This window comes from Podarcis erhardii (genome assembly GCF_964252035.2).
Source record: "Podarcis erhardii genome assembly, chromosome: 1".
Taxonomy (NCBI): Eukaryota; Metazoa; Chordata; class Lepidosauria; order Squamata; family Lacertidae; genus Podarcis; species Podarcis erhardii.
In genome coordinates, this window is record NC_138497.1 from 107595016 (window position 1) to 107609619 (window position 14604).

General features: G+C 43.4%; 1 protein-coding gene across 2 annotated transcripts in view; it reads right to left on the reverse strand.

Moving 5' to 3' along the window:
• The window catches only part of ACVR1C (activin A receptor type 1C), a 48930-nt gene extending 35517 nt beyond the window's left edge, over positions 1 to 13413 (reverse strand). The window contains exons 1-2 of one of the 2 annotated variants that reach the window (XM_081872410.1): positions 13201 to 13413; positions 605 to 838 (exon numbers count right to left, since the gene is read on the reverse strand). In XM_081872410.1, the coding sequence (XP_081728536.1) occupies positions 605 to 838; positions 13201 to 13276 (310 nt within the window). In that variant the 5' untranslated portion in view covers positions 13277 to 13413. The remainder of the gene's footprint in view (positions 1 to 604; positions 839 to 13200) is intronic. The other variant, XM_081872411.1, reaches the window with a different exon arrangement.
• Positions 13414 to 14604: the final 1191 nt, after the last annotated feature.

The window sequence follows — 14604 nt, forward strand, 5'->3', positions numbered from 1 at the left end:
GCTAGACTAGTGACTGGGAGCAGCTGACAGGACCATATAACACCGGTCCTAACGGATCTGCACTGGCTCCCAATATGTTTCTGAGCATAATTCAAAGTGTTGGTGCTGACCTTTAAAGCCCTAAACGGCCTCAGCCCAGTATACCTGAAGAAGCATCTCCGCCCACATTGTTCGGTCCACACACCGAGGGCTCTGGAAGAGGGAATATCACCAGCTGCTACTTTCAAGCTGAAATTCCCTGTTTTGCACAACTATTAAAGGTGTGGGAACCTTGCTGCCTATCACATCTGGACACACTTTTATCAAGGGAAGAACAAAAATCCAAAATCTTGCCTTGAACAATTGACAGGAATTTCCAGGAAAGAAAAAAATTAAAAAGTTGTACCTCTAATCATTCGTTTGGCAGGTTTCAAATTTGTGCTAACAGATTTCGCGAAATAGTGTTTTAACAAACAAAAAACCCCACAATTTGTTTTTACTCTAACACACTGCTCAACCCTATGCACACTGACTAAGAAGCAAGTCTCACTGGGTTCAATGGGAAGCACTCCCAGCTAAGCATAGGAGAGTAGCAGATTTCTTTACCCTAACAAGCATCGCTTACCTGTGGGCAGGTGAATGGTGATGTTGTTGCAGAAATCTGTATAGCAGCATTCTGTCTTGGTTATGTTCTTAGAACTGTGGCAGAAGATTTGTGCTTTCAGTTGTGGTAGGGAGACACACGCCTTTATTACTTCTTGTCTACCGTTTTTTGTTAGCATGACAGAAGCCCAGCATGCCCCCTCAGTTTCACAGGTGAAGTTTGTTTTTTCACACAACTGGCACACGCATGTTAGACCTGAAAAGATAATTAATCATTGGGTGAACACCACCAAGTAAAACCAAGTTTGTGCTGGTTGAGTTGCACATGGAGAGGAGATAAAAGTTTAGTGTTCTAACCAGAAGCATTTTGGTTAGAGATTGTAGGACAAGACCTGCCAAGAAAAACAAGGAATTTATTTAGGTATGTTACAACAGCGGCAAGAATCTTGATAGCACAAGGATGGAAGAATGAGGAAATCCCAACGAAAGAACAGGGGCAAGAAAAATTGATGAGCTATGCAGAACTGGCCAAATTGACATACAAACTGCAGGACAAGGACAACTGTGACTTTAAGGAAGAATGGGAGCTTTTCACAAATTATCTAAAAAGACAACAAAATGAACTGAACTCCTTGGCAGGTTTTGAAAAACATACATAAATTTATTTGTTGATACATGATAGATAAGGATATGTACAATTTTATAACATGCAGAGAATAATAATATGTGCAGAGAAATCAGAGAGAGGAGCTGAGGGAACTCCGGGGGGGGGTGGAAGGGGGAAAGGGGGGGGGGACTATGTCTGTGATTATACAGTTTGACAATTTGTTATGTTGAAATTGCTCAATAAAAATATTTTTTAAAAAAAGTTTAGTATTCTTTAAAAAATTTAAAAGTTCACAATCTTGATGAAAATCAGTTTTTGAGCTTTACTCAAAATTCTAAATGGTGTATCTTTATTCAAACACTGGCTTACTTCCATTTTAAGACTCTTAAATGTGAACCCCATGCTACTTGCTCTGCGGTCCCAGTATGTGGCATGCATTGAAACACTTTGGGCTGGTTGAATTTAAAACAAACATAGAAGGTTGCATTCAGACAGCACTTTATTCCATTTTTCTGATGTTTCCTTACCTGATCATTTCCATGTTTTGTGTGATCTTTCACATGACGTAAAAGCCATTTCTTAAACACTAGCAGAAATGAGTGGAAGTTTAGTGCTCATTTCCGTTATTTGCTTACAGGAATAAATATGTATTTGCAACTTGGTTATGCCAGAAAATTGCAGGGCTTTTGCACTGTAATGTCCTGTGATGGGACTGAGAGTGGTATTCTGGTACGTAGTTCTTTCTCACCATTTAGTGTGACATGGCAGTGTAACGATAAAAAAGCCACAGTCCTGTAATGCAACAGGTAATGTTGTGTAAAAGGAGTATTAGAACCTGTGATGGAAGCACTAGCATTGTAATCAGGAAAACTATTGCAACCACACTGAGAGCCAGTGTGGTGTAGTGGTTAAGAGCAGTAGTCTCGTAATCTGGGGAACCGGGTTCGCTTCCCTGCTCCTCCACATGCAGCTGCTGGGTGACCTTGGGCTAGTCACACTTCTCTGAAGTCTCTCAGCCCCACTCACCTCACAGAGTGTTTGTTGTGGGGGAGGAAGGGAAAGGAGAATGTTAGCCGCTTTGAGACTCCTTAAAGGGAGTGAAAGTCGGGATATCAAATCCAAACTCCTTCTTCTTCTCCACGTCACAATGCACTCCAAGTTCATCGATTGCTTTACCATGGTTGTGCAGTCAGTTGCAGACTAAAGGATCATGCACTCCCACCCCTTCCTTTCTGGGGCACAAACTCTCCCAGATAGGCCTAACATAGTTAACCACTGAATCAGCAGTAATGTTCCCCATAGTTCGGGGAAAGTACCCACTTAATCACAGACTTTAAAACCAGCCTAGTTTTTGTGCCTGTGGTTTTTTCCATGCATGAACTGTGTGCACTGCGTTGTTTTCTGAGCCCTGACTTTTGAATTTAGACTCCACAGGAGTATTAGTAACTAAGCAGATTTATTGGCAAACTCTACACAGCTCCCCAGAAGGGTTCTTAACACAGCCCCATTGCAGCAGGATTTTTCCAAGCAAGTTGGGAGAGGGATATCTGCGTTGCCCTTAAGGGAACAGTGTAAAGCCAGTTCACTGTATTCCAGGGATGGGCAACCTCTGGCTGTGGCTGGCCTCTCGCCATCACTTGATCATTGGTCATGTGGGCTGAAGCTGACAGGAGTCCAACAACATCTGAAAGGGCAGAGGCTGCATCAGAGTGCAATGCACAAATGTTATTAAGCAGCTGCCAGACTACCATACATGGCTGGTGGGTTGCATTCCTCATGGTGGGTCACAGATTGTACAGTCCTAGTCTAAAACTGTTGAGGAGGGTTGGCTTTCTTCAAAGCAGTTCAGACGGTGTCCCTTTAAAAAAGGAAAGGAAAACCTATACCCGCATCATCCCAATACTATATTATTTTGCTTTCAGGCATCACTAAATTGACCCTACAAAGAGATGCTCTGTGCCAGCTTTACATCATGGGAAAGATATGCCTGGCTCATAAACTGAGGGTAACAGTACATTCCAGTGTAAGAAGGCAATCCTGTTTTTTTTTTTTATTATTATTATTATTATTATTATTATTATTATTATTATTATTATCATCATTATTATTATTATTCTGTGATTCCTCACAAATAATTGCCCTCAGCCTCTCAAATTTACTGAATGGTCCCTACCCAGACAATCATAACATCAGTGCCAATAAACCTCATTGTGCAAAATGTTTTTCAGCATCTGTACCAAATACTTTATTCTTAGAATTAGAGTATTTTTGCATTATGCATCAAGCCAATACTTGAGTTATGATGCAGAACAGGCCTTTTAAATCTTGTTAAATACAAACACAAACACGCTTGCTTGATGACTGCAGTTACACCTGCTGAGAATTGAATCTGTTTTCCATCAGTACAGTTCTAATAGTCCTTTGGGGAAAGGGTGTGTGTGTGCGCGCTCGTGCGTGCAGCTTGTTTAACTGGGTCCTTTCAAGTTAAATTGAGGTATATTTTCAAAATTGCATTTTGCTCTGTGTGCGCTCTATATTTAAACCAAATCCTGTCTTCCTAAAAGCATATAATTTTCCATAGCCTTTTAAAGTTATTCAGTGTGTTTTAGTGACTATTTGCCACTAAATATTTGCCTGAATGAAACTACCATTCATGAATTTGTTAGCTGTAATGAACAAATAAAATTACTCAGACCTTTTTGTTGTCAAGGTGAAGACAGAAAAGGAAAATGCTTATTTTGTATGGAACACAAATGCGGGTCTATAACAAGCTGTTGTTATGTGGAGTGCTTAAGGATTCCTGCTAGCCAGCCATGTCCTTTCCCAGGTACTGCATTGTCCCTTCTCTCACCTCAACTCCTGAATTATGCAACCACCCACTGACCATGTTTAGTCATTAGTGGCAAGTTCCTCTCTTCAGAACACCCTTCCCCAAAAAGATGTTTCATACTTCAGCAAACTTTACTGTCCTTCTCTTTCACCCACCCTTCAACCATACCTGCTGTAGAAGTGGGAACCCAGACAATCTAGCAAATGCATGTAGGGCAGGGCAGGTGCTGCTATCATGTTCCTGTTCTTCCCTATGCACATTCACTAAAACAGTCCTGCCCCCATCCCATTTTGGAACATCCGTTTTAAAAGCATTCTGTGGACAAGACCTACTGGGAACAATTGCTGAGATCACTAGGCTGTTTTGGCTTCTTGGAATAAAGAGTTAACTTCACCGACACAGTATTTTTATTATTATTGCTGACCTGCACCTGATTCTGACTTCTGACAGGTGAGCACACCTTCCTGTCACCTGTGTGACATGGCTGACAAGACACAAAAGCAATTTGAAAACCAAATTTGGTTGTCAGTCTTGTCCTTTATCCCTTTATTCTTCCATCAGGCTATCCAGCTTTACTTTCATAAGCACCAAGCATACTTTCATTCAAACGTTCTTCCATCACCTTTGTGGAGTGGGGGATAGTGGTGGTTCAAGATGCAAAACTGCTCTGGGGACTGATCAAGGATTGGAAGAAGCTGTGTGTGTTGGCATATGAGAGCCAGCGTGGTGTATATGAGAGCCAGTGTGGTGTAGTGGTTAAGAGCGGTAGACTCGTAATCCTTGGAACTGGGTTCTTGTCTCCGCTCCTCCACATGCAGCTGCTGGGTGACCTTGGGCTAGTCACACTTCTCTGAAGTCTCTCAGCCCCACTCACCTCACAGAGTGTTTGTTGTGGGGGAGGAAGGGAAAGGAGAATGTTGGCCGCTTTGAGACTCCTTCGGGTAGTGTAAAAGCGGGGTATCAAATCCAAATCCAAACCCTCACACCTAGGTAGAACAGTTTTCAACGGAGCCTATCCGAATGACCATCCACTTTGCTATCCAGCATTATCATTTACACAGATGAGCTGTGTATCTGAAGAAGTGTGCATGCACACGAAAGCTCATACCAAGAACTAACTTAGTTGGTCTTTAAGGTGCTACTGGAAGGATTTTTTTTATTTTGTTTTGACTATGGCAGACCAACACGGCTACCTATCTGTAAACAGATGAGCTGTGTATGCCTCTGCCTGAAAAGGCTAGACTATTACTTATAAAAGTCAGCAATGTGCCTTTTAATTTCCAAACTAAAAATGTGGTCTTAAATAAGAAGACATTTGCTAGTTTTTGCCCAGAAGGTCTACAGATAAGCTTAATGGGTTTTGAAAGGACATCTCATAGTAACTCGGCTCGTATCATATGCTTGTTTGCAGCATTTTTCTATACCGTGATTTATTGGTTGGCAAAAGCACTTCTATTTTAGTCTCATCTCTCTCTCCATAAAACAACAATATTTTTCACATGCAAAATGACTCATGCCTATTCCCATATCATTTGCCATTCAACTTATCTCCTCTCCTCCAACATATGAGACTGAAATAGCTATTCATATTTTTCTATTCTGGCACCCAAAAGCCAGTTAGATTGCAAAACATTACTGAACAGGTTACTGTGATCTTCCATTCATTAAACTGATTCTGAAAGCTCCTTGTTTATTATATATTGGGGAGAACAGTGTGTACAAGCCTGATTTCTATGGGGTCCAAACACCTATAGAATAGTGGATGCATTGTTAGGGTAAGAGTCCGAGGGAACTGTGAGGTTACTTTGGTAAATGAAGTGCATTTAAAGACTCTCGTGGTTTAATAATAACATAAAAAGCCTTATTGCAGATGTAGCTGGATCCTGTTAGGTGCATCCATTGATTGCACATTTGTATCCAAAACTGAAAGAGAAAAACATTTTGCTTTGCTATCCGCATCTGATCTAAAGCAAAGAAAATATATTAACCAGAATTGGGCAGACGTGATTGTAGGCATGTTGAGCCTACCAACTTAAAAGACTGGGCAGGTCAAGTGACACTCTTGCAGTTGTTTTAAACTTCTGCAAGACTTTGGACCTCCTGAGGCATGAGCATATACTGCAAACATTAAAGCAGATGGCTAGCAAAGTGTTCTGGTCTGGAAACAAAGGAGGTGAGACTATGTTAATCTAATCATGTTTATTCTGGCATGTGCCTCATATAGCTTCAAACCCTTGGACTTTTTTATTTTTCTTGCTTTACCAAAGTCAACTCAGGGGTCATATTAAACAGCAATAAATACAGGGCAGTGTTCTGTTTTGCTCTTTCTTCTCTTCAACCTTTCCTAGGCAATTTTCCCCACATTGAGACTGTCTCTCAGATATGTGCAGTGCATCAAAGGCCTGCTTTGGCATCAGTGCTCTTACTTTCCACATCATCTTTTTCTTTATATTCTGAATTACACATGGCTAAACATGTAAGGAATCTGGATTTGCCACTGAATTTACCCTCAACAAGGGGTCAAGGCTTTGATGAAGATACGCTACAATATGTGGTACAGTGGTGCCTCGCAAGACAAAATTAATCCGTTCCGTGAGGCTCTTCGTATAGCGGTTTTTTCATCTTGCGAAGCAAGCCCATTGACAGCTTAGCGGATTAGCGCTATTAGCGGTTTAGCGGCTTTTAGTGGATCAGCTGATAAGCGGCTTATCAGCGGATCAGCTGATAAGCGGCTTAGGGCTTAGGAAAAGGGGGGGAGGGAAAAAACCCCGCAGGAACTCGCAAGACATTTTCGTCTTGCGAAGCAAGCCCATAGGGAAATTCGTTTTGCGAAGCGCCTCCAAAACGGAAAACCCTTTCGTCTAGCGGGTTTTCCGTCTTGCGAGGCGTTCGTCTTGCGGGGCACCACTGTAACTTCAAAACATCTGCATGTCATATTCACAGCTTATATTTTTAAAACATCATAAAAGTACTATCTTTAAAAGAAACACCACCCAGTAATGAGTGAAGTCGTCCATAGAGGCACATTATTACCAAAAGCAGCATATTCTGGCATCCAATTATGTTCAAGTATGTATACCCTTCTGCACTAACGGGAGGTGATGAGAACACAAAAAGTTGCCAACATAAATGGCAATAAATGGGTGGGTGAAAAGAACCGAATTATGCCAGTGCTTCTCCAGCTTCACTGGCTGCCAGTCTGTTTGCAGCACCAATTCAAATTCTGAAGGACCACTTCTTCCCATACAGGCACCTTCCCCATTTACACGCATTCTATTTGCGAGCGACCACACACAGGTCTGGTGCTGGGTACCTGGAAATGGGGAGCACTCGGTCAACCAACCCCACTGTCCCTGCAACTCACATGAGCCAGAAAGGTAGTGGAACTGACACAGCTGACAGGTGGGGAAGCCTCTTCTCCAGGTGTCAGCTGGGCTGGTCAACCAAGCCTCACTGTGCCTCCAGCTCATAAGACGACCCTCCCCGGAGCCCAAAGAGGTCCTTTGGATGGGTCTCCTCCCTAGCCATGAGGACTTTCCAGGGTGCTCCTCATTTACGGGCCCTGGACCGTAACTCCCCCATAAATGGAAAGTCACCTGTATACCCCTATTGCAGTAGTAGCCAACCATCAGAGATGCAGGGTGCTGTATCCAAAATTCCTGGAGAGCACCATGTTGGCTATCACTGATGTACCTGGACCGGGAGGTCCTCTTCAGAGGCTCTTCTTCAGGTGCCTCTGCCAAATAAGGTGTGACAGGCAGCTACAGGAGAAAGGGCTTTTTCATTGGTAGTGCCCTGGCTTATGGGATGTCCAAGCCAAAAGAATGGCTTGTAAATGGGTTTGTTTACAGTCCAGAGAACATTAAATTATTAATGAGCCGTGCAACTTACACCCGTTTTATTCCCAGAAATCCCATGGAATTTGTATCTCCCGGTATATAGTAAACTTGCAATTTATGTGAGGGTTACATTCCAGGGATGGCGCCTAAAGGCGAAATCATGTATAATAAAAACCCATTGGGTTAAATGGCAGATGGGATTGCCCAAGCTATGTTTCCCAGAACATTACTCCCTTTCTGCCCCTTGAAAATAAACTTTTTTTGTCACGTGCACAAAGCTGAAGCATACAAGTTAAATGCACGTAAACTGTGGGCTTACTGTAGATTGGTAACTGTATACTTTTATTCTTCTGTCATGAATGCTACATGATAGAAGTGCCATGTTCACTGATGTTGCTCATCACACCATCAAAATAAATACTGAGGTGCCAGTTACAATATTCCCAGTTATGTAAGTGTATAAAATTACAAGACATAAGAACCAAGAATTATTCAAAAAGTAAGTTTGAAGCCCCTGTATTTGCACTCAACAATAAAAGTCAATGGACTCGTATTTTCTCGTACGATGCCTCCATATCATTACAACTTGGACTGAACCCATCCTACTTAATAGCTTTTGACTGGTTATTCCCTTTTAAACCTAATTGACCTAGTTCTTGAATGTATACATTGATTATAATTAAATGCATTAAGCTCCTTAACATCCCCGAAAAAATAATAATGAAGACACATCAGCTACAAGCAGCTGTCAACACTATACTGACAATAGACTGAGGAAAGTGGAGGGAGTATGAATTATATCTTTGATTTGGGGGGGGAGGAGAAGTTATATATAATGGGAAATATTATGAATGAATAGATGTGAACCCCTGGTCTCTTGGAAGCAAAAAAAGAAAAAAGCTGGGGGAAAACAGACTTGGTATTCCAGTTGAATTATGCAATTAACTATCTGGAGAACACATGCTTGTCACGTACATTTATGCGCAGGCTTGCTTTCTGGACTTTACATGGCACCTCAAATTTTAAAATACAGTGGTACCTCGGGTTAAGTACTTAATTCGTTCCATAGGTCCATTCTTAAACTGAAACTGTTCTTAACCTGAAGCACCACTTTAGCAAATGGGGCCTCCTGTTGCTGCCGCGCTGCAGGAGCACGATTTCTGTTCTCGTTTTGAAGCAAAGTTCTTAAGCCGAGGTAATATTTCTGGGTTACCGGAGTCTGTAACCTGATCCGTATGTAACCCAAGGTACCACTGTAATACAAATTTGAACACACAGAATAAAGCTAAGTGACCATGAGAAAAGGGTATTGTACAACCAGTGCTGATACTTTGAATGCACCTATCTCAGTGTAACCAGGGTCTTCTATAACCAGGGTTGGGGAACCTGTGGCCCTCCACAACTCCCATCATCTCTGGCCACTGGCAACATCTGGAGGGCCACATGTTCCCTATCTCTGCTCTAACCCCTCACACACATACATACCAAACTGTATTCAAACCCCCAAATTTTTTTTACTGGAATTGTGTCTGCCTCAGACGCCTTGCATTAGAAGTTGCACACATCATATTTATTTATAATGGATTTTGCTCTTACTTCTACCACTGTTGACACGCAAGCATCTACACTGCACAAACACTTTGGGTCATATAAACATTCATGCCATGCACCACAGTAATTAAACCTAGTACTTATCGTCTCTATACAATACAAGCGTGGAATCTGATATTAGGTTGAAAATATTCAGCATGTTTTGGCTATCAACTTTCGTTGTTCAAAAAAGAAAAAAAAGGAGAGCCACACAGGTGTGAAGATAGGTTTTCCAGAGTATGCAACATTTGGTGAAATTGCCAGAAGCTTATTTGCAACATAGCTTTGCAAAATAAGCAGCTATTTGCAAATTTTCTGACTTTCCATAATCTATAGAGATTATAGAATTCCACATTTTCAGCATAGAATGTGGGTTACCTTGGCACAAACATGTTCCATATATTTAGAACATATTACATCTAGCTCTGCTGCCAATATACACTAGAATTCCAAGTTCATGCAAATATGTTCTTATGGAAAAATCTTCTTGAGAGAACTCAGGTTTAGGTATGGAAGCAATCGGGTCCACCTCACCACCTCTCCTGTTTTTTCCTGATTGCACCCCACTGCTCTTCATTTCATGCAAATTCCCCAAAGAGCTGAAGTGCCTCTTCTCTTTGTTATATTCATTTGTACGGAAAGCAAAGTCAAGAAAGCATTTGTTGTGTTCATTTGCAGGAAACAGACCTGAGCAAGACACATACTGTACTACCCTATACAACAACATGCACCAGAGTGACTTAGGGCAGCAAAATAGCTTAGAGAGGGTTCAGCAACTGTGTAAATGCAATTAATCATAGAATCGGAGAGTTGGAAGGGACCCTGAGGACCATCTAGTCCAGTGTTTCCCAACCTTGGGTCTCCAGCTGTTTTTGGACTACAACTCCCATCATCCCTAGCTAGCAAGACCAGTGGTCAGGAATGATGGGAACTGTAGTCGAAAAACAGCTGGAGACCCAAGGTTGGGGAACACTGATCTAGTCCAACCCCCTGCAATGCAGGAATAGGAAGCTTTCCCATACGGGGATCGAAACTGCAACTTTGGTGATATGAGGACCCTGGTCTAACCAACTGAGTTATCCAAGCTCTGTGCTAATGGGCATACTGTTTTGTACAAAGGAAAGCCTGGGCTATGGAGGTAGTATGGGAAGTTTAATTCTATCTTGTCTCCTGGTACTTGGGCGTTGAGAGAATAGCCCCTGCTATTTGCATTTCCAAAAATGGTGCCTCCATTTGCACCAATGAGAGCTTTCCTCTGAAATGCAAACAGTAGTTTTGGAGGTTTGATTTTTGCTAGGACTGCCAGGCTCGCTCCCATTAACATAAAATCTGTGAGCATTAATTGCATTCACACCCTTTATGTATCACCCATCTCAAACTCAAACCCATTGTCTTCAGTCTGTTTTTCCCAAGTGGTTCTCCTCCCACAACTCTGATACAGCAGCCCCTATCCAAAAACATCTCCTCTGCATATTATCCCAGAACATTACTCCCATAGCATTCTGTTAAAAAACAAAAGACCAGCTCCCCATAAACCTGAAAACCTGCCACATGCTATATTTCTTCCTAACTGTCATGCATGCAATGCACCCAAAACTGCCAGAGACACAACCTCCGCTCTCCAAACCTGTCCTTTCCCCACATCCCTTGGAGCCCATCTTTCTCACCTAAGGCAATATTTTCCCCAAAGCACTCTCTGTCTCTCTCCAACCAATTACAGCACCATTTGCTCGCTGTGCACCAAAGATGTGGCTTAAATACTGAACTGGTGCCTAATACGAGAGGACTGCCTCTATGCCTGCCTGCCTGCCTGCCTGCCCACCCATTCTTTCCAACACAGTGGATATCACAACTAACTTAAGATGGTTTTTCCCCACCTTTGGGAGTATTTTGAGAACATACTAAGAAGAAGAACACTGATGGAACCCTACACACAAAAATAGATTTTTGTGGGTTTAAGAGGGGGGAAGCATGCATTTGAATCAGAGTTCTAGACACCACTTTGGGATGTCTCATAGAGCGAGAGAGAAAATAACTGGACCGTATCAGTTTAATTTGAAACAAGTTTCAACCTGAAATTCTAACCCCACTTACCTGTGAGTAAGCCTCACTGAAATCACTAACTTCTGAGTAGACGTGTATAGGATTGCAGGGTTACACTTTTTTTCTTCCATGTTAGAAGTTCAGAGCAAGCATACACTCATAGCTGTCAACCTTCCCTTTTTTTGCGGGAAATTCCCTTATTTCAGTGCCGTTTCCCACTGCTTCCCGCTGCTATCCCAGATTGTTAGATATCCCATAGACTGTCTCCGGAACAGGTGAGGCTGCTGATCCCTTATTTTCAACTCCGAAAGTTGACAGCTATGCATACACTTGATGCAGCAAGTTAAGATATACCAACCTGGTCAAGGAGTACCAACCAGATCAAACTCAAAATGCAAGGGATTTAATTGCAAGTCTTTAGAAAACCCAGTTCATTCCCAGTCTATAAATATACTCCTATTCCTCAGATGACATGAAGGAAACTGGTACAATAGCAAACGGTCCCAAATTCCTTTCAAGCAAAATGCTCTATGTGCAAGATCAGCAAAAGTTGCATAAATAAAGGAAACATGAAGTTGTGAAGGTATGAATCCAGGGACCCTGCCCCCAAGCATGTTTCAGCCCCAGGGCTAAACCTTGAATCCCATGAAGTAATACTTCTGAGGAATGTGTAGAACGCCCTTCGCCCTAAGTAACAACGAGGTGCTCCCTCTACATCTATAACCAGGGAGGAAAAACCTCTGGGTCCAGGGGGGGATTGTAACTTCTGGCAGAATAGATCCCAGAGCCATTTAAATCAGTCAGCTGGGTTTGTAAACATAAAAGACACGCTCTGTAATATATATATGAGAACTCAAAAAGCGCAAAACAAAACAAATTCCTTCCAGTAGCACCTTAAAGACCAACTAAGTCAGTTCTTGGTATGAGCTTTCGTGTGCATGCACACTTCTTCAGAATAAAAAAAAAGCGCAGTAATGTTTTAGTACCCAGGAAAAAGCTTTCCCCCCAGGAATATGTTCCTTGGGATGGCGATGCGTTACAGGCAGTAATTGTTTGTTTGTTTTGAATAAGATTTCATTGCATATATATATATATATACAGTTCTCTGCCGTCAACTCTAACCGGCCTTTGCCCTCAGAATCGTAGCCGCCACCCAAAAGGTTTTATATTAAGCCGAGTTCAGGAGGATCAAACCTGGAGCCGCTCTCCAATGACTGATCTTACGTGGCTCTCCTCCAACCCCATTCACGGCGCTTTATTCCTTTCCCTTCCTGTTTTTTAAAAGCATACTTGAAAACAAACAAACACCCTTTGAGTATATTTGCATGAGATTTAACACCCAAACCGTTCTTTGGGCAACAGAGCCATTCAAGCAGTTTTTCATTCTAGTCACCTTTCTTTCCCTTACGCATGAGATTTAATCACCTAAATCGTTCTTTTGCAACACAGCCATTTCATCCTAGGACCTAGTCCGTAGTTGTTGTTTTTTTAAAGTACGTGTAAGTGGACCAAAGGGATGGGGGGGGCGCATGCCTCTGGGCACGTGCAGAGAGCATGGGAGACGCGTCCATGCGCACAGACCGAGCGGGCAGAGTTTCCTGGGAGAAAAGCCACAAACACACACAAAAGTTTCCAAGCCAGAAGCGCCCCGCCACAGGTCCCACGCGAAGAAGAAACAGGTCTCCCGCCCGCCACCTCCTTTTCCTTACCTGTGCAGAGAGAGGCGCAGGCTACCAGGACGAGCGCCCAGGCGCCCAGCCCGGAGCGGGACGCCGGAGGTCGCATGGCAGCACATGGGAGAGGCGCTGGCGGGAGGAAGAGCGGCCGGAGTGGAGCGAGCCGAGCAGCGGCAGGACACGCGCGCAGCCCCGCTAGGGCGGGCTTCCCGCGGCTGCCCCCTCCCCTCCCCTGGTCGACGCTCCCGGCGGGGCAGGCTGCAAGCGGCGACTGTCAGCTGTGGGGGGAGCGGCAGCTTCGCCCTCCTCCGGCTCCGCCCGGCCCGGACACACCCCTTGGGTCCCTGTTTACAGGGCAGAGGGGGGGGGTTGCCCCGCGGGAGAGAGAGAGAGAGAGCCGAGGGCCGACGCCTCTCCAGCGGTGTGGCTCCAAACTTCGGGCCTCTGTCCGTGGAGCGCGAGCCATTCTCTGCCGACGACGGTGCCCGGTCGGGGTTTCGCGCGGGAAACTGCCGAGGCCTCGTCTCAGGTGGCTCTTCAGGTAGCACACGAGTCACCCGAGGCTGCCGCTGGCCCTTTGTTGCCCTGCGCGCGCACGCGCGCGCTCACCTGTACGCACTCTTCTAATTCCAAGTGTGGAAGGCAGGGGTAACGGGCGTTGGCCATTATATTTAATTATCTGCAGGTGATTCGCACACATTGTCTTTTGTTTACCGGCAGGTCACGATTTTCCCCGAGAACTCAAAAAGCGCAGTAATGTTTTAGTACCCAGGAAAAAGCTTTCCCCCCAGGAATATGTTCCTTGGGATGGCGATGCGTTACAGGCAGTAATTGTTTGTTTGTTTTGAATAAGATTTCATTGCATTTTTTTTTTCGTAATATAATAAAAGAAACAATTCTGAATAAAAAATAAAGACAGATAAACATGTCATAGTAAAAAATACAGTGGTACCTCGGGTTAAGAACTTAATTCGTTCTGGAGGTCTGTTCTTAACCTGAAGCATCACTTTAGCTAATGGGGCCTCCTGCTGCTGCCGCTGCTGTTGCAGGATTTCTGTTCTCATCCTGAAGCAAAGTTCTTAACCCGAGGTAATATTTCTGGGTTAGCGGAGTCTGTAACCTGAAGCCTATGTAACCCGAGGTACCACTGTAAATTAATAAAACACTGATACTAAGCCTTGATTTTTAAGATTATTTAAATGCAAATGTAGAATTAGAGCACTCAAACAGTTCCAGGTGTCTTTAAAAAAAACACCACCACAAACATTTCAAGAATTGGTTCATTCATTTAACAAGTTTTTTTCCACACAAAGCAAAGGTGCTCGATCTGGGGAGGGGGGTGTAGTAGTGGTTAGGGGTTAAGTACCTAATTCGTTCTGGAAGTCTGTTCTTAACCTGAAACTGTTCTTAACCTGAAGCACCACTTTAGCTAATGGG